At 48.8% G+C, this 22,076-nt stretch overlaps 1 protein-coding gene across 1 annotated transcript; it reads right to left on the bottom strand.

The window, feature by feature from the left end:
- Positions 1-659: 659 nt before the first annotated feature.
- LOC114776721 (Krueppel-like factor 7) lies at positions 660-18,918 on the bottom strand (the record flags this gene model as incomplete). The annotated part of the gene is made up of 2 exons (XM_028966835.1): positions 18,646-18,918; positions 660-1,239 (listed from the first exon to the last, which is right to left on the bottom strand). Coding segments are annotated over exons 1-2 (682 nt in total), but the record flags the coding sequence as incomplete, so codon positions are not given.
- Positions 18,919-22,076: the final 3,158 nt, after the last annotated feature.

The raw sequence follows: 22,076 nt of genomic DNA, 5'->3' as shown, positions 1-22,076 counted from the left end.
AAGAGTTATGGCTTGTCTACCCCGGAATGTGCTGAGGAAGTGGCGTCGCAACCTTGACGCCACGGCGACGGGGACGACTGTGATCCTCCCCGTGTCCATAACGACCGAGATCTCGCTCGTCTCGCACGTCCTGGGAAATCACGACATTTACGTGCCTCCAGGGTGGTATTAGCCTGGCAGGTAACACACTCGCCTGTGAACCAGAAGTCCCAGGTTCAAACCCCACTTACTACCATCGTGTCCCTGAGCAAGACACTTTAAAGTGAAGTGAAGTGATTGTCACATGTGATACACAGCAGCACAGCACACGGTGCACACAGTGAAATGTGTCCTCTGCATTTAACCCATCACCCTGAGTGAGCAGTGGGCAGCCATGACAGGCGCCCGGGGAGCAGTGTGTGGGGACGGTGCTTTGCTCAGTGGCACCTCAGTGGCACCTTGGCGGATCGGGATTCGAACCGGCAACCTTCTGATTAAGGGGTCGCTTCCTTAACCGCTAGGCCACCACTGCCCCACTTAACCCTGAGTGTCTCCAGGGGGGGACTGTCCCTGTAACTACTGATTATAAGTCGTTCTGGATAAGGGCGTCTGGTAAATGCTGTAAATGTAAATGTACGCGTACCTCCCAGAACCTACAGAACCTACAGAACCTTTCCTACCTGTGTGCGTCCTTTGGTGGGCCTTCAAATGGGAGCTCTTGGTGTAAACTTTCCGGCAGCCGTTGAACTGACAGCGGTGGACCCTCTTTTTGTTGTCGGGGATCTCGCCTCCTGCTGCTCCGTCGATGGGGCCAAACCCCGCCTCTCCCACGCCGCCGCCGTACGGAGGCGGGAGGGGCAGGGCGTGGGCCGCCACCAGCTTAGCGGCGCTCAGGCCGACCTTCCTCGCCACCAGTTTGAGCGTCAGGGTGCCGTCGGCGGAGGCGCTCAGGGTGTGGGGCGGCTTGATCAGGTGGCGCCCGAGCTCGGGCGACGAGGGCGGGGTCAGCGAGGTCACCGCGCTCAGCTGGGCCGCGTTCACCCCGGCGGGGCCGACCCTGAACTCGGGGGTCCGGGACCCCGGCGGGTGCTCCCGGGGCGGGCTGAGGAGCTGAGGGGGGGGACTGGGGGGCTCCATCAGGTCCTCCTCGCCGTCCTCCTTCAGGAAGGCCGGGGTGAGCAGGCAGTCCAGGTCCTCGTCGAAGATCTCCGACAGGCGCCTGGGCTCCGTCTGCAGGTAACGCTCCAGTTCCAGACAGGTCTGAAGGGGCAGAAGGAGAAGGGTTACACCTCGCTGTTTAAACACTTTACTTTTACTTCTTTACTTTACTTTACTTTTATTTACTTTACTTTACTTTTATTTTACTTTACTTCTTTACTTTACTTCTTTACTTTACTTTACTTTACTTCTTTACTTTACTTTACTTTTATTTTACTTTACTTTACTTCTTTACTTTACTTCTTTACTTTACTTTACTTCTTTACTTTACTTTACTTCTTTACTTTACTTTTATTTTACTTTACTTCTTTACTTTACTTTACTTTTATTTTACTTTACTTCTTTACTTTACTTCTTTACTTTACTTTACTTCTTTACTTTACTTCTTTACTTTACTTCCTTACTTTACTTTACTTTACTTCTTTACTTTACTTTACTTTACTTTTATTTTACTTTACTTCTTTACTTTACTTCTTTACTTTACTTTACTTCTTTACTTTTACTTTACTTTACTTTACTTTTATTTTACTTTACTTCTTTACTTTACTTTACTTATTTACTTTACTTCTTTACTCTACTTTACTTTACTTCTTTATTTTACTTTACTTTACTTCTTTATTTTACTTTACTTTAATTTTATTTTACTTTACTTCTTTACTTTACTTTACTTTTATTTTACTTTACTTCTTTACTTTACTTTACTTCTTTACTTTACTTTACTTTTACTTTACTTTACTTTTATTTTACTTTACTTCTTTACTTTACTTCTTTACTTTACTTTACTTCTTTACTTTACTTCTTTACTTTACTTCCTTACTTTACTTTACTTCTTTACTTTTGTTTACTTCTTTACTTTACTTTACTTTTATTTTACTTTACTTCTTTACTTTACTTTACTTCTTTACTTTTACTTTACTTTACTTTACTTTTACTTTACTTCTTTACTTTACTTATTTACTTTACTTCTTTACTCTACTTTACTTTACTTCTTTATTTTACTTTACTTTACTTCTTTATTTTACTTTACTTTAATTTTATTTTACTTTACTTCTTTACTTTACTTTACTTTTATTTTACTTTACTTTACTTTACTTGGCAGACGCTTTTATCCAAAGCAACTTACAAGAGGACACCAGCAATTCTCATTTGGTTTCTATAGATTTTGAGTTACAAAAACTAAGAGCCCCGATAAGGAATAGAACATGCTGGGAATTGTTAGGTGCTGGACGAGATAATTTTGTGAGTGTGTGTGTGTGTGTGTGTGTGTGTGTGTGTGTGTTGGATTCGTCTGAAATACTTTTTGAACAAGTGGGTTTTCAGCTGCTTCTTAAAGGTGGTGGTAGTCTCGGCAAGTCGAATGGACCAGGACAAGTTGTCCCACCAGCCAGGGACAACCAAGGAGAACAGAGTTGACTGGGATCGGAGACCCCGTGAAGAGGGGATTTTTTGTCTTGTTTCATTTGCAGACCTTCATAAATTAGCAGCACGCCCATTCGTCCTGTCCTGCTGGCCCGGTTAGGCAGCGCAGCGACGGGTGCGTACTTGGTTCATGTCACCGCGCTTCGATTCACTGCCTGCAGCTCTCGGCCTCGCACCACATTACCATCCGGTAATGTGCCGCGGCCTGAATTTCTCGGGATACGTTCCACCACCGGACCGCGTTCACACGTCCCCGCAGCGTACTGTGGCAGATAAAACTCGTTTTGAGAAAGTGATGTGTGCGTGTGACACGTGGCCTGGTGCCGGGTTCGCCGCGCGGGACGCCGTACTCGAGTCCACGTGGCCGGTCATGTTGTGTCTCGGCTTTTTACGCTGAACTCCGCTCCTTCCATCCCTCCTTCTGATGAGTAATTAGCCGGTCAAATGTGCCGGTAACGGGACTTTATCCGGTAAACTGCCGGTGTGTGTGTGTGTGTGTGTGTGTGTGTGTGGAATAATCCCCTCTCCACGGTCAGGGTAAATCCTGTCTGAGGCGGTGACATTTAAAATGTCCCCTCTGTCAGCGGACCAGGGGCCCATCGCCACGCGCCGGATCGATTCCGCCGCTGGCCCCAGGACGGGGCCACGCCGGGTCACCACGCCGGCCCGGTGTCGCTTGTGTGACAGGCCAGTTGGCAGTAAGGGGTTCGGGGAGCACGTGTGTGACACTGAAAAGGGGGGACGGCGTTCTGGGAACGTGAGTGACGGGTGAAAGGGGTCAGACACGATTTGGGGGAGTGTGTGTGTGTGTGTGTGTGTGTGTGAGTGTGTGTGTGAGCTGCTCTTTTCCTTTTCTTATCTCACCCAGACAAAATGTTCTCCTCCTCCGTCCCTCTCCCCCGTTCTCCCTCTCCCCCCTTTAGCCCCTCGGGGGGTGACATTCACAGAGTATTGTCACTGAAATATCCCACTAAATTCCATTCACCCGTGTGTGTGTGTGTGTGGAAATGACGTGATTGTCATTGTGATACACAGCAGCACAGCACATGGTGACACGGTGAATCGTGTCCTCTGTATTTAACCCTTGGTGAGCAGTGGGTACCATGACAGGCGCCCGGGGAGTGTGTGGGGACGGGACCTTCATCAAGGGGACCTCAGTGGCACCTTGGCAGGTCGGGATTCGAACCGGCAACCTTCTGATTACGGGGCCACTTCCTTAACCGCCAGGCTGTCACTGTGTGTGTGTGTGTGTGTGTGTGTGTGTGTGTGTGCGCGCGCTGAAGTTGGTGGTTACAGAACAGAAAGTAAAAATGTGAGTCTGGTAGTAACCAGGTCACCACGACTGTCAACTCGACACGTCACGCCCGCTTTAAACCGGAATTACGAGAGCGGCGGTGGTAGACGGGCGGCGGTGGACGGGCGGCGGTGGACGGGCGGCGGTGGACGGGCCCGCCGGGCGGACGCCGTCCATCATGCGAGTGGGCAGGTTGTATTCGGCCGCAGCCCATGTAATACAGAGGATTCATATTTCCATATTTCCCTCTGTCCCCGTGTCATGTCCTCTGTCCCACCACAGCGCCCTGGAACCAGCGTCGTCCTCCCAGGTTGCGGCCTATCGGCGTTGGGCCCGGCACGCCGCAGCCGCTTCCTGCTCATCGTACGGGCCGAGTCGCCGGCAGACGAATAAAAACGGCTGTTGAGTGAGCTGAGACGGGTTCAGGGACGTCCCCCTCCTCATACGTCATGGAAGAGCACGGTGCCCCGAGCCAGATCTCCAGCAGCTGATGGCAAAGTTGGTCGCGCCGCAATAAATACGGTCTGACCGCATCCGTATTCGTTTACGCGCAGGACGTGTGTTGGTTGCCGTCGGAGACGAGCGGCGGTTAAATCTGCCCAGAGGTTCGATTATTCTAATTCCGAAAATTACAGACGCTTGTGAGGAAGAGGCCGACATTCCCAGTCTGACTGATGTTGCCGGAGAGTGATGGCGTCCATTGATCGGCGAGACGCCGTCCATCAGAGGGGAAGCAGGGGATGATGGGTCATCAGCAGTGGACAGCTGGAGATTTAGCCAGGAGCTCCAGGTCCAGGGACCCGGGGCCACTGGACGCCTGCGGCTACGTCCTCCCCGAACATTACTAAGGGGAGGTGGAGAGGACGGCGTACGCCAGCAGATCAATCGCGGCCATTTGAAGCGAGGGATGCTGGGATTGGGGTGGAGGGTTTCAGGGGAATAAAGCTGAAGAACCGGCAGGAGAACGTTCCTCGCTACGTTCCTGCCTGGAATCTGTTAGTCTATGAACTCGGCCTGTCGCTCATCAAAGTACGGAGTCGGGAACATCTCTGGACACGCCTCTTCATAAAATAAATACGAACACACACGAACACAAATGTTCCTATAAATCCTCATATGCCGTTTTTTGTGCATATGACATTTGATTAGATTTGTGTTCGATCCGAATTTAGTTCCTTATTGGAAAATAAACGCGGTTCTGGACACAAAAAAGTCTCGTCGTGATAGAAACACAGACTGCAAGATGTGATATTTATTTGCTCGGGTTTATGCGACTTTACCACTGACCTTTTTTCCATCAAAGTCTAGTGAATAAAGCAAAATTGACATTTTACCCAAACTGCAATATTTTTTATTCCATTTTATTATTAAACCCCTTTAACAATTCTCCATCGTCCTGGATTTATTTTACACGCTCTGAAATAAAATCACGGCCACATGCGACTTGACGAATGCGAGTCTTTTATCCAGTGATGCATTATTGCATGAAGAGCCGCTAGCTGCCATCTGTTCAAGTGACAAGTTAATGATTTTCGGCTCGGAATTCCTCCGAAACACGTGTATACAAACGGCCATTCCACCTGGTCAATAACAAGTCTGAACGGGGGGCAGAAGGTCAGAGGTCATTCTGTCCATCCGCCAGCGTGCAGAGCCTGTGTTCGCTGCTCGTCTCTCTTTTCAGTCTGAATTCAGCCCCAATCTCATTTCTCAGCAGCTCTGATATAAAAATACGAGAAAAAAAAAACGGCGTTTTAGCATCAACGTGGGTTTTAAAACACGTGACAAAACGTGCGAAAGTTAAATCCACCTCACAAAAGGGAGGAGAGAAAAGGGGACATTTGGGAAGCTGGATCCCGCAGAGCTCCATAAAGGCCTGGCTAAACAGGCTGGTGCATGCTGGGAAACACGCCCCCCGCATGGCGTGCCACGCTCAGGACAGCGTCTTTCGTTAACCGGATTTGTTCGTCCAGCTAATCTTGTCGGGATCTGCCTAGTTTTGTTAAACCGCTCTTCCAGGGCGTAACCAGGGGAAGGGAGGGAGGGAGGAGCCATACCGAGGTGGGAGGGGCTTGTTGCCAGGATGCTGGGACCCACAGAGGCACGTGGCGGCTAATCTTCATAATGGCTCACAATGCCGTGTCACATGAATGAGGGGCCAGGTCCTCATCTGACACGCGGAGACAAAAGATGGGACAATGCGAGCAGGGACAATGGCCCCGCCCACCCAGAGATCATCAGAGTCCTCCAGACAGACACGGTAAATTGTGCTGAATTATTAAGCAAACAGGCCAGTGTCTGTCTCCAGAAACACCTTCCTGGTCAATAGAGCACCAAGCCTTCATACAGCATGATCATACACTTCCTGTTTTAACTTGGGCCTCCACCATAGTGTCCATATAGAAGAATACTGGCTGGTTCTAGCTATCGCTCTTCAAACGCCACCATGTGATAGAATATCAATACAGGACACATATCCCTGCATTACTAGACAAAACGAATCAGAAATATGGAATATATGAGTGTTGTCTGGTGAAACCTCAATACATCAATACCGGACACCGGGTTTATCCATCATGCGTCACCAGAGGAGATATCGGCGCATACTGTGCATCTAATTTCACGCGTAACGACTGACATTCTTATGTTACATTTGGACTCCAGCTTTATTTATCATGTCTATTTATCAACTGTAGTTGTTTTTGGCGACCTGTCTTAATTTTAGTTTTAGTCGAGTCATTTTAGTCTTTATTAGTCCTAATCACGTCCAGACTCATTTTAATTGACTAGAGTGTAGTGGTGGGCCGTTACCGGCGTTAACATGCTGACTCTTTATCGAGCGATAAAAACGTGCTGCGTTAACGTGAGACTCTTATCGGCGCTTCTAGTCTTAATTCCAAGACTACAGTGAGATTAATCTAGATTAAGAAAATTAATCTATGCCCACCTCTACTAGAGTGTCTTTTTTTATTAATGCAATTCTATTTAACCCAGTCAGCACAGTACAAGTACCGAGTAGAACAGACAAAAACAACATTTTCTTTTAGTCAAACATACTTCATAATTAAAACAAGGTTCTCTTATTATTATATTATTGTTACCTTATAGACTCAAGAACTGTGCAAGATGGCATAAAATTCATATTGCGCTTTGAATGTAACCACGGTATATATTGCGTTATATAATATAGTAAATTTAAATGGAACTGTTTTTAAAATATCCGTTGCAGGAAGACACAGCAACAGGTACTGAGGTGACACGAGGTCCCCTTTTTGAAGGTCCCGTCCCCACACGCTGCTCCCCGGGCGCCTGTCATGGTGCCCACTGCTCACCAAGGATGACGGTTAAATACAGAGGACACGCTTCACCGTGCACCGTGTCACTTCTAACGTAACCGTATACCAGACAATTCTACTAAAAGTGGACTTTCTGTCACAACCATAAGGCCAGTGGAATAGCAGGTATTTTTATGATGCAGGTGATTATATGAAATATTTTATCATGCAGTCCATCTGGGATTCCATGATTTACTGACTGATTGAAGGCTTTTTAATTTTATTTATTTAATGTGCAGTATTTTTAATGAATTCTGCTTCTGCTCCCGTTTGAAGTGTTTTTCTCTTCCTGGCAGCCAGCCGACATCCCACCACGCGGCCCGCCGTGCAACGAGAATTCATCACAGTGCAGCGCGCCGAGGGAGGAGAGAAGATGCCACCAGAGATGGTCAATGAGTGCTGGCCAACGTTCACAATCTGATGAATTTTAATACACGCTGAACGCAGCTACATCACAACACGAACTGTTCCGTTACTTCTCCTGCACGATGAACGCAGCTACATCCCAACATGAACTGTTCCACTACTTCTCCTGCACGATGAACGCAGCGACATCACAACACGAACTGTTCCGTTACTTCTCCTGCACGATGAACACAGCTACATCCCAACACGAACTGTACCACTACTTGTCCTGCACGATGAACACAGCTACATCACAACACGAACTGTTCCGTTACTTCTCCTGCACGATGAACGCAGCTACATCACAACATGAACTGTTCCACTACTTCTCCTGCACGATGAACGCAGCTACATCACAACGTGAACTGTTCCACTACTTCTCCTGCACGATGAACGCAGCTACATCACAACACGAACTGTTCTGTTACTTCTCCTGCACGATGAACACAGCTACATCACAACACAAACTGTTCCACTACTTCTCCTGCACGATGAACACAGCTACATCACAATACGAACTGTTCCACTACTTCTCCTGCACGATGAACACAGCTACATCACAACGTGAACTGTTCCGTTACTTCTCCTGCACGATGAACGCAGCTACATCACAATACGAACTGTTCTGTTACTTGTCCAGCAGGATGAACACAGCTACATCACAACACGAACTGTTCCACTACTTCTCCTGCACGATGAACGCAGCTACATCACAACGTGAACTGTTCCGTTACTTCTCCTGCACAATGAACGCAGCTACATCACAACACGAACTGTTCCACTACTTCTCCTGCACGATGAACGCAGCTATATCACAACACAAACTGTTCCATTACTTCTCCTGCACAATGAACGCAGCTACATCACAACACGAACTGTTCCACTACTTCTCCTGCATGATGAATGCAGCTACATCACAACACGAACTGTTCCGTTACTTCTCCCACACAATGAACATGGCTACATTACAACATGAACTGTTCCGTTACTTGTCCAGCAGGATGAACGCAGCTACATCACAACACGAACTGTTCCACTACTTCTCCTGCACGATGAACGCAGCTACATCACAAAACGAACTGTTCTGTTACTTGTCCAGCAGGATGAACACAGCTACATCACAAAACGAACTGTTCTGTTACTTGTCCAGCAGGATGAACACAGCTACATCACAAAACGAATTGTTCTGTTACTTGTCCAGCAGGATGAACACAGCTACATCACAACACGAACTGTTCCACTACTTCTCCTGCACGATGAACGCAGCTACATCACAACACGAACTGTTCTGTTACTTCTCCTGCACGATGAACGCAGCTACATCACAACACGAACTGTTCCACTACTTCTCTTGCACGATGAACGCAGCTACATCACAACACAAACTGTTCCATTACTTGTCCTGCACGATGAACGCAGCTACATCACAATACGAACTGTTCCACTACTTCTCCTGCATGATGAATGCAGCTACATCACAACACGAACTGTTCCGTTACTTCTCCCACACAATGAACATGGCTACATTACAACATGAACTGTTCCGTTACTTGTCCAGCAGGATGAACGCAGCTACATCACAACACGAACTGTTCCACTACTTCTCCTGCACGATGAACGCAGCGACATCACAACACGAACTGTTCCATTACTTCTCCTGCACGATGAACGCAGCTACATCACAATACGAACTGTTCCACTACTTCTCCTGCACGATGAACGCAGCTACATCACAAAACGAACTGTTCCACTACTTCTCCTGCACGATGAACGCAGCTACATCACAACATGAACTGTTCTGTTACTTGTCCAGCAGGATGAACACAGCTACATCACAACACAAACTGTTCCACTACTTCTCCTGCACGATGAACGCAGCTACATCACAACGTGAACTGTTCCGTTACTTCTCCTGCACAATGAACGCAGCTACATCACAACACGAACTGTTCCACTACTTCTCCTGCACGATGAACGCAGCTACATCACAACACGAACTGTTCCACTACTTCTCCTGCACGATGAACACAGCTACATCACAACGTGAACTGTTCCGTTACTTCTCCTGCATGATGAACGCAGCTACATCACAATACGAACTGTTCTGTTACTTGTCCAGCAGGATGAACACAGCTACATCAAAACACAAACTGTTCCACTACTTCTCCTGCACGATGAACGCAGCTACATCACAACGTGAACTGTTCCGTTACTTCTCCTGCACAATGAACGCAGCTACATCACAACACGAACTGTTCCACTACTTCTCCTGCACGATGAACGCAGCTACATCACAACACAAACTGTTCCATTACTTCTCCTGCACAATGAACGCAGCTACATCACAACACGAACTGTTCCACCACTTCTCCTGCATGATGAATGCAGCTACATCACAACACGAACTGTTCCGTTACTTCTCCCACACAATGAACATGGCTACATTACAACATAAACTGTTCCGTTACTTGTCCAGCAGGATGAACGCAGCTACATCACAACACGAACTGTTCTGTTACTTGTCCAGCAGGATGAACACAGCTACATCACAAAACGAACTGTTCTGTTACTTGTCCAGCAGGATGAACACAGCTACATCACAACGTGAACTGTTCCACTACTTCTCCTGCACGATGAACACAGCTACATCACAACGTGAACTGTTCCACTACTTCTCCTGCACGATGAACGCAGCTACATCACAACACAAACTGTTCCGTTACTTCTCCTGCACGATGAACGCAGCTACATCACAACACGAACTGTTCCACTACTTCTCCTGCACGATGAACACAGCTACATCACAACACAAACTGTTCCACTACTTCTCCTGCACGATGAACACAGCTACATCACAACACGAACTGTTCCGTTACTTCTCCTGCATGATGAACACAGCTACATCACAACACGAACTGTTCCGTTACTTCTCCTGCACGATGAACACAGCTACATCACAACACGAACTGTTCCACTACTTCTCCTGCACGATGAACGCAGCTACATCACAACGTGAACTGTCCCGTTACTTCTCCTGCACGATGAACGCAGCTACATCACAATACGAACTGTTCTGTTACTTGTCCAGCAGGATGAACACAGCTACATCACAACACGAACTGTTCCACTACTTCTCCTGCACGATGAACGCAGCTACATCACAACACAAACTGTTCCATTACTTCTCCTGCACAATGAACGCAGCTACATCACAACACGAACTGTTCCACTACTTCTCCTGCATGATGAATGCAGCTACATCACAACACGAACTGTTCTGTTACTTGTCCAGCAGGATGAACACAGCTACATCACAAAACGAATTGTTCTGTTACTTGTCCAGCAGGATGAACACAGCTACATCACAACACGAACTGTTCCACTACTTCTCCTGCACGATGAACGCAGCTACATCACAACATGAACTGTTCTGTTACTTGTCCAGCAGGATGAACACAGCTACATCACAACACAAACTGTTCCACTACTTCTCCTGCACGATGAACGCAGCTACATCACAACACAAACTGTTCCATTACTTGTCCTGCACGATGAACGCAGCTACATCACAACACAAACTGTTCCATTACTTGTCCTGCACGATGAACGCAGCTACATCACAACACAAACTGTTCCATTACTTGTCCTGCACGATGAACGCAGCTACATCACAATACGAACTGTTCCACTACTTCTCCTGCATGATGAATGCAGCTACATCACAACACGAACTGTTCCGTTACTTCTCCCACACAATGAACATGGCTACATTACAACATGAACTGTTCCGTTACTTGTCCAGCAGGATGAACGCAGCTACATCACAACACGAACTGTTCCACTACTTCTCCTGCATGATGAACGCAGCGACATCACAACACGAACTGTTCCATTACTTCTCCTGCATGATGAACGCAGCTACATCACAATACGAACTGTTCCACTACTTCTCCTGCACGATGAACGCAGCTACATCACAAAACGAACTGTTCCACTACTTCTCCTGCACGATGAACGCAGCTACATCACAATACGAACTGTTCCACTACTTCTCCTGCACGATGAACGCAGCTACATCACAAAACGAACTGTTCCACTACTTCTCCTGCATGATGAACGCAGCTACATCACAATACGAACTGTTCCACTACTTCTCCTGCACGATGAACGCAGCTACATCACAACATGAACTGTTCCACTACTTCTCCTGCAACACCAGTTCCATTTCAATTTTTATCCGGATAACATCACTTCACACTGATTAGACTAGATCTTCACTTGGATTTGATGAGACGTGCTTCACCAGTTGTAGAGAGGACACACACACACACACTGTCTCTCGTCTCATATTCCTGCTTTATCTCCCGGGAAAATAAAAAATGTCTTCTGTTAGAAAAGACGGGGGATGGAACCCCTTCTCTCAGTATCTGTGTTCTGGGGGAAGATTCCCGTCCGTCAGGTCCCTCGCCTCGGGACGCCTTCTTTACTCTCAGCCTTGACCTTTGAACCCCGTGGAATATCAATGCGGATTCTTGCGTTGTTCTGTCAGCTCGTATTTCAGGCCCCCAGGGTGACGCGGGGTGTGAAAGTGAAACCTGGATTTTGGGTTTCATCTCTCAGTGATTTATAACTGATCCTGCACATTACGCCGCGCCATAAATTACCTCCTTATCGGCCTCGTAAAGCGGCTGGAGTGTGACGGCACCCATAAAGACGAGGGTTCCCCAAAACCAAATGTTTTTATAGACCCAAAAGCGGACGGCCGTAAATTACAGTCATGTTTTCTGCTTCACCAGGAGCGGGCGGGAGGGCGGGGCTTCTGTCCCAGAGAGCCACCAGCAGCCACCGGCAGCCACCGGGGCCTGAATAATGCAGACTGGCTGGAGAGACCTGCTCCACTGAACCTCACCAAGAGGGCACTGGTCTGGAGAAGAGAGTATACACACACACACTTATACGTACACACACATACGTGTAAACACTCACACGTACACACACTCACACGTACACACACACACGTAAACAAACACACGTACACACACACTCATACGTACACAGATGCACAAAGAAGCCAAAAAAATAAAATAAGCACACAACAAAACAGAGACGCACGTTGCACACACTGCGGTGCATAATACACACGTCTAACTTCACAACTTATAACTCAACCTAAACCTATATATTCTAAATCTGTGCAGCTAATAAACACAGATAAAGATCTCACACACACACACACACTCAGACACACGCACACACACACACACACACACACACTCACACACAAGACAAATATATGGACTGTTAAAGGATTCTGGGGCCATTCCCTCAGGTATAGCAACTCGTCCCAAAATAGCTTCCGACCCAAATAGCGTCCGTACGTTCTTCCACGAAGACCTGGTCCGTACACACCGCAGCAGACAGGGAGGATGGAGAAGGTGTGAGAGCCACGTTCTTTAAAATGGAAACACAGATTCCAGCATGTTCATTATCAACTAGGAACTAGCAGCATCCAGCCAATCAGCCACCGAGACACACGTCTCACACACACTTCTTCCTGACACACTACCCATCAGGCATTCATGTCACTTATCTTCCCACCACACACACACACACACACACACACACACACTGTGAGGAGAAGTGCTGACTCCCCTGAAATAAAAATACCACGACATGCACTGCATGCTTGACATCGGCACCTCATCCAGCCTCCTGTTCTGCAGAGATGCACAAGCTGAACGATCTGTGGACCTCAGTTCACCCCACTGTCTCATCTTCACACTTCCAAACATCTCAGCATCTGCACAAGCTGAACGATTTCTGGAGCTCAGTTCACCCCACTATCTCGTCTTCACACTTCCAAACATCTCAGCATCTCCACAATGTGAACAATCTGTGGAGCACAATTCACCTCACTGTCTCATCTTCACACTTCCAAACATCTCAGCATCTGCACAAGCTGAACGATTTCTGGAGCTCAGTTCACCCCACTATCTCGTCTTCACACTTCCAAACATCTCAGCATCTCCACAATGTGAACAATCTGTGGAGCACAATTCACCTCACTGTCTCATCTTCACACTTCCAAACATCTCAGCATCTGCACAAGCTGAACGATTTCTGGAGCTCAGTTCACCCCACTATCTCGTCTTCACACTTCCAAACATCTCAGCATCTCCACAATGTGAACGATCTGTGGAGCTCAGTTCACTCCACTATCTCGTCTTCACACTTCCAAACATCTCAGCATCTCCACAATGTGAACGATCTGTGGAGCTCAGGTCACCCCACTGTCTCATCTTCACACTTCCAAACATCTCAGCATCTCCACAATGTGAACGATCTGTGGAGCTCAGGTCACCCCACTGTCTCATCTTCACACTTCCAAACATCTCAGCATCTGCACAAGCTGAACGATTTCTGGAGCTCAGTTCACCCCACTATCTCGTCTTCACACTTCCAAACATCTCAGCATCTCCACAATGTGAACGATCTGTGGATCTCAGGTCACCCCACTATCTCGTCTTCACACTTCCAAACATCTCAGCATCTCCACAATGTGAACGATCTGTGGATCTCAGTTCACCCCACTATCTCGTCTTCACACTTCCAAACTGTATAATGTGAACAATCTGTAAATTATCCCCCATGCCGCTACCTCAGTGGTATTTTACTTATTTTTATGATTTAATTATGTTTCCAAACTTTATTACTCTGCATTTTTATCTGTTAAAAAATTAAACCTCCTGAGAACATCACACCACAAGTTGAGTGTGTGGTTACACCACACGGTTACAAAACACAAATTTTTCAAATTTGTCTGTAGGTGAAATCACCGGTAACGCGGGAAGGCATTTCGTATTTCCGATTGCTGCTGAAATGACGTGCACCCCATGGCCAGGCCATGCGTGGTGAGGTGGGAGGAACGTGAAGATGCGCCCGTCAGGCGGTGGGGGACCCTACAAGAGGCCTGCAGATCCATTCCGGACCAGAAACGTGGACGTAAGATCCTTCTAGAAGCTTCCTTGGATGGCGCGGTTATTCGTCATTACAGAACGAGCTCACCGCGCCGCAGTGTGCAAGTTCACGCGGACGAAAATGCCACCCCAAATGGCACGCGCCCCGAAATAGCTTCCAACATTTCAACTTCCCCCGCCGCGCCTTCACACCTCGAACGTAGCGGCGCCGGGCGCTAAGTATAGCGCTTCATTAATTACAGAGCTCCTGTTCCCGGCGAGCCGGTGTCATGATGGATCAGGCCGGATCCGCCGGCGCGCCGAGAGATGATGATGATGATGATCTCGCCAGCGAGGCCTGGAGTCGCGCCGCCGTTTCCAATTCCAATCTTGCATCTTGCATCTGCGCCGCTTCGCTTCATGGAAACGGCATTTTAAACCGCGTTAAGTAGGCGGCGTTGCCATCTTTAAACCATTCAGAAGGAAGAAACCTCACACGCTCCAGTGTCAGACCACTTCCCCCATCAGCAGGGGGGTTCAGATTAATCGCATAATCGTATAATCGCGACTCTGCATCGATGCAGTTCAGAACACAACAGGTTACATCATAATAACTTGCCGGTTAGTGACGGTGACAGTGAACGTTCAGTCCACACTCACCTGACTTAGGGCTGCATGATTATTGGCAAAATGATAATTACGATTATTTTTAGCAATGTTGTACTCATGATTATTAGTCACGATTATTCGTTATTTTAGGTAAAACCCATTTTATTGCACTTTCTATTTTAAACACTGAGTGAACAAGGCTTTCGGTTCAAAATTAAACCGCAAATCAAAATGACTCATAATTAATAACTTAAAATTTCTGCAAGATAAAGGGCTGACGAGAAATAAACTGCAATTGCAGCGTAAAATGATGAAGTGCCAACAAATGAAGAAAAAAAGAAGCCAACGCAGGAAGGGCACAGACACCAGCCTGTCAACATTTTCTGGCTGGAGAGGTGATCGAAGCCAAGTCGCTATGGAAATACTTTTCAATTTTTCGAGATTTAATATGAAAGATGAACATCCATTTACCTGCTGATTTAGAAGAAAATAACTATAAACACGGCCATTGTGTATAGATTTGATGTAAGTATGTCATATACAGACGTGCCAGAACAGAAGCTCCGCCTTTACTATGTGGTGGGGGTGGGTCTGTAACATGAATAACGTTATTTGTTGAAAACAACATTTTGTAACATGCAAGATGATAAAATAAAATTTTACTTATGAAATGTGATGCATCAATTCTTTTGTTTGCACGTTATTACAGATGTGATCGTGATTAAAATTCGATTAGTTGTGCAGCCCTAGCCTGACGCCACGAACGGCGGAAAAAAAACGAGGTGAAAGGGAGGAGATGGATGTGTGGACAGGAGGGGTTTAGATCTTCCAGAATGAGGAAGCAGAGCGTGTGAGAGCTGTCAATCATGCCTACAGGCTCCTCCCCTTTTTAATATTTTTTAAAAAAAACATGATTAAATGTATGTCAGAAGTAATTACCCACCAACATAAAGTTCTGGGTGGATCTATAGTTCCTCCTCTACAACACTGACCCACGTGTGACATAAAGAGGTCAGAAGGTCAGCAGACCTGGTGGCATGTCCTCGCGGCGTGGGACAGTGACTTCCTGCTTGGGGAAACGCTGGCCTCTACTGAGGATGACATAACATCGCGTCCAGCCGGCCTGGTCCTGGGCCGAGCGGAGAGCCGTGAGACGCTGAGGTCGGCCTGTCACGTCCCGTGTCTGAGCACGGCGGCGGGACACTGGTCTCCGGTAACCATCTTAAACGGAGAGAACCGCGGTTCAAACAGAGATGGACGTAATTAACCCGTCGCGGCCAGCTCCCCGTCCATCCACACCCCTCCCTGCGCGAGCGCAGCTCAGGCTGGGACGGAGACGTTGTCCTCCTGTGGCCTGGCACCTGAGACCCCCTCTGCTGTCCACGGCCTGGACGCGGTGACCTGAAGGACGCCGTGATGAAACGGCGCAAACGCAGCTCAGGCTGGGACGTTGTCTCCGTCCGGCCTGGCACCTGAGACCCCCTCTGCTGTCCACGGCCTGGACGCGGTGACCTGAAGGACGGCGTGATGAAGCGCGCAGCGAGGGAGGGACGCGCGTGATGGATGGCGCGGAGACGCCGTATCTGGGTTACAGATATATTTAGGCGGTTTGTCTGAACGCTGACACGCGTTTAACCGCAACCGCGCTTCCTCGGATGGACAGAGCGGGAGGGGACATCCGGCCCGGACCCGTCCACCGTCGGAAGATCTGTCATGAAGTTCTTCAGCTTCTCCGGGCCCATAAATCCAGCGTGGAACCATGCAGGGACCCAGAACCTCCAGAAAGGGCCGGAAGCTCCAGCGCACACGTTCCTCCGCAAAACGAGCGACTCCAGGCGGGAAGGAGGCGGAGCTAAGCAGCGAAATGGCTCCGGACACGTGGGAGTTATAAATATCATTAACACACACGGATTATATCAAATATATACATTTACACCCCCATAAAACCAGGACTGCACACACACACACACACACACACACACACACTTCAACTTCCACAATCACCTCGTACACTTTCAAACTGCAGCAGGCAGAACCAAATTCTAACCAGGAACAGAACACGGAACCTCCTACCCACACAGGTCCCACCGAGAGAAGAGCAGCAGCTCAAACCCGAGCAGGAACCAGCGGAGCAAAGACGGAGCTTTTCTGCACACACACACAACACACACACACACACACACACAAACACATACTCACACACACACATACACACTTACACACACAACACACATACACACTCACAAAAAAAACATACACGCACACAACACACAACAAACATACTCACACACAAAACACACAACAGACACACACACACAACTCACATACACACTCACAAAAAAAAAACACACACACACAACACACAACACACATACTCACACACAAAACACACACACAACACACATACACACTTACACACACAACACACACACAACACACTCACAAAAAAAACACACACACAACACACACACCCACACACACAACGCACAGACACTACGCACTAAAAAAAACAGGACTACACCACACACAACACATCAGACGCACCACACAATAACACACACCACAACCACACAGGCCACCCGGACACACACACCACATCAGACTACAACGGCACCAACACACATTTACGCACACACCAAAACACAACACACCACAACACACAACACCACATACTCACCCACACAACGCACAGGACAACACAACGGCATCATACACACTCACAAAAAAAACCATACACACACACACATACTCACACACACAACACACACACACAACACACATACACATACAACACACATACACACTCACAAAAAAACATACACACACACACAACACACATACTCACACACAAAACACACAACACACATACACACACAACACACATACACACTCACAAAAAAACATACACACAACACACATACTCACACACAAAACACACACACTCACACACAAAACACAGACACACACATAACACACACATACACTCTCACAAAACACACACACACATGCACACTCACACATACACCAGACACACACACTCACAAAAAACACACACACATGCACCAAATTCAGGCACACTCACACACCCTCACACACAACACACACACACACACATACAAAAAACACACACATGCACACTCACACACAAAACACACATGCATGCACACACACATACACACACACTCACACACAAAACACACACACTCACACACACATACAAAAAACACACACATGCACACTCACACACAACACACATATGCACAACACGCACACACACACACACACACACACACAACACACATATGCACAACACGCACACACTCACTCAGATGCAGGTGTGGAAGTTGCGCGCTGTGTGCGTGGCGGTGCTGATGCTGCGTTCTGACTCTACTAGTTGTGAATAATTGTGTTAATAAGAGTGAAATGAAGGCACCTGCTGCCAGTTCTCCTCCAGCGACGGCATCGCCGAGAAGTAGCCGGTGTCGTGGACCAGCTGGAGTTCCTGGAAAATACTGTAATTCGCCAGAACATCCATGGTGCCGGTCGGCGCGGGGTCCGGGCGACGTGTGCGTTCCGCGGGGTCCAGAATCCGCTTCAGCCGGGCCGAGCGCGACAAAACACCGTTCAGGTCCAGGCGAGCGGCGCGCTGCGCATCCCTGCCGGGCTCCGGGTCGCTCTCCGTCGGCGGAGGAGAGGAGCAGCGCGCCGCTCTCCCGCTCCGGAGCCCCCGCCGACCAGAGGGGGCGGGCCGGGCAGCGCGGGCCGGATCCATATTAGGTAAAGGAGGGCGGGCGGATCCGCCGGCGACCAATGGAGGCGGCGCTGGGTGCCGTCGGGGGGCGGGGCGACGGCGGAGGCCGGGTTCCTATTGGACGGCCGCAGCTGCCAGTCGCTGTACACGCGGCGGCGGAAGAGGGGCTATTTTTAGGGGGCTATAAAAGCGGGGAGCGGCGGCTCCTGCTCAGTCGGAGCGAGTAGCCCGCTGGAGAGCGTCTGGGTCCGGGGCTCCAGGAGCGAAACCACGCTGGTCCCCACTAAACAAAAACGAACCTCCCGCCCTGGTTTTAAAAGTGGTCGCGGGGTCAAAAATGTCCCACAATCTAACACACACACGTCGTTTTCTGCTATTCGAGGCCATAAATCCTGTGAGTGTGAGCAGGAGAAATGGAATCGGAAGAGTTTACCCTGCAGTGATATGGCTGCTGGAGCGTGTAATAATTATAGATAAAACGCCATTTCGTTCTACGGCAGTAATAGGCCTAATATAACGGCAATCACTGCGGGCCATCATCGGCATGGGGAACGTAATTGTCCCTATTGATTTCCGCGCATGGAGCTCATGCGCTAATGTATATTCTGTGTGTAGACGACGTCCGGACGCTCCGAACCGCGCCTCGTTATTGTCCACCTCGGGCTGCAGGCCATAAAGCGGATTCTCTCTCTCCCCGTACCTGCACCATGGTCGCGCTGTTCATCTCCGTGGAAGTCAGGTGACCCTTCATTAGAAGGTAGGCCAGAGGCCGAGGACTTCGTGGTAAGACGGGCCCTGTGTAATGTCCCCGTAAGCCTGCTTTCCGCCCCCCGCCCCCGAGGGTCCACCGTAATCTCATTATTCTGCTCCGGGGGGGCGGGCGGGCGGAGGACCCTGGAACCCACGGCATTTTGGGAGGGAGAGGAGAGCCGTTTGACACGTCTGCTTGTCCTGCATGTCTCTCTCTCTCCTCACACTCGTTCTCCTCCTCCCCGCCTCGGTTCTGCCAAGAGCTACGTTCTCCCGCGCGGCGACAACAGCTCGCGCTCGTCCCGCCTCCAGTTGGCGCGCTTTAAATATTGAAAAGGTGCCGCCGGCCGCGCTGGTGGCGTCTCGTGGCGTCTCGTGGGCATCAGGCCTGTCTGCAGCGCGCCATGGACGCGGTAGGCCGAGACGGGCCTGATGCGGCTAATTTCCGGCCCGAGTTGAAGGCAACACCATTAGCCCGCGAGCTGACGCCGCCGTTTCCTGCCAGTTAGCGGCATTACTGCATTATTAATGGAGTGGGGTCGAGGTCACGCTACGTTCTCCTGACCTTTTATATCACGAAATGCAGCCATAAAACCCCGAAGGTGACCGACTCCTCCCTGTCCAGACATGTTCTGCTGTGATGATGACTGGTAAACGTTGGACCCGACCCGACCTGACAGGTTCTAAAATCCCGGTTTTCTTCACTTGCACGACGGAATGATCGGGTTTAAAACATAACCACCATTTCACATAATAATAATTAAAACACATCACTCTCAATCACTTGTGGTTGAGAAAGAAAGTGAAGTGATGGTCACTTCTGATACAGAGCAGCACAGCACACAGTGCACACAGTGAAATTTGACCTCTGCATTTAACCCACCACCCTGAGTGAGCAGTGGGCAGCCATGACAGGCGCTGGGGAGCAGTGTGTGGAGACGGTGCTTTGCTCAGTGGCACCTTGGCGGCTCGGGATTCGAACCGGCAACCTTCTGATTACGGGGCCGCTTCCTTAGCCGCTAAAATTGACATTTAATAAACCAAATTTACACCACTTTCGCCAATCTCCGAAACAAACGTACAAGCGGACGGGTACTATAGGCCGGAGGTTGGGGTTCGGGCCGTGGTTTACTCGCTGGCGTTTAATGCGTCTTCTCGTGCCAGGAAAAGGGAGTAAACAGCGGAGAAAACAGGCACAACCGCAAAGGGCAGCTGTTTCGAGCCAATTAACTACGGCAGAGTGAAGGACGAGGAGACGTTCCACGTGTCCCCCATTGTCCCTGTCTGCCTCCAAAAGGTTAACTCAATGCAAATCACGGCGCTGCGGTGAATTTCGATAATTGGAGGCCGATATTCTGACTCTAATCGCATCTGAGGGTCGCGGGAGAAACGGCCCAATTTTCCGCGGCCGCGTTAAGGATTCGTCGCTCCATCTCCACACTTTCTTCTGTTCTGTGAAGATCCACGTGTCCCCCCTTCCTCTTCGTGTTGGGACAGAGGAACAAAAGGACGAAAGTCCGGGGTCAAAGAGCGAGGCCTTTCACCGCGGCTCCATGGCAACGGCCTCCAGCGCAGCAGCTGCCAGGTATTGACGTTCACTGGTGTTGGGGGGGGGGCGTCAAAACCATCAAATCATCATCTCATCTCTCGCTTCGTTTCTTACACGATCCTGACAAATCCATCGTTCTCATGGTCTTCGTTTTGAAGATCAGTAAAAGTCTTCGTGTCGTTCGTAGCTTCGGGACTCGGTTCTGAAATGGTTCCTTTCCAACTGACGTGTCTGAAGGAGGAGATGAGTACACCAGCCGTGCCTGGAGAGAAAAGTCTTGGTGCTCCATAGGAGAAAAAGAAAGGACGGCCGGAACCTGACAGGATGCTGGATTGTGACGTTGGGCTTGAACACGCCGAATGTCTGAAGACACGTTAGCTGTGTGAAACCTGGAGAAAGTCCTCCAACTTTGTCTTGCATGGACTTCTTTGTGACGGCAGCCGGTTCTTCTAGGCAGAGCTGGCTGAAGAACAGACATCTCGATTCCTGATGATGCGGTTTAGTGATCTACATATCCCAGGCTGTCATGTTGGGATTTACTGCTGTTTCTGAAGTCTGAGGAGGCCTTCAGAAAAGGTCTCATCACGCCTGGTTCCTTATTCCACGAGGGCTTGTGTAGAACACGGCGGCTGACAGATCAGCTGGAAATGTCCAGTCAAGGCTGAAGATGTGGATGGTTCGATGGTAATAAATTCCAGCCCTTCTGGGCTTTGGCTGATCTTGGAAGCCGCTTCCTCACTTTAATGAGCAGAGGGAGGGAATGACAGGACGAGGGGAGAAGAACCCTTTTCCTTCTCGCCGCACGCTTGATGAT

This window comes from Denticeps clupeoides, unplaced genomic scaffold (genome assembly GCF_900700375.1).
Source record: "Denticeps clupeoides unplaced genomic scaffold, fDenClu1.1, whole genome shotgun sequence".
Classification (NCBI taxonomy): domain Eukaryota; kingdom Metazoa; phylum Chordata; class Actinopteri; order Clupeiformes; family Denticipitidae; genus Denticeps; species Denticeps clupeoides.
This window is presented reverse-complemented; position numbering and strand designations above follow the sequence as displayed.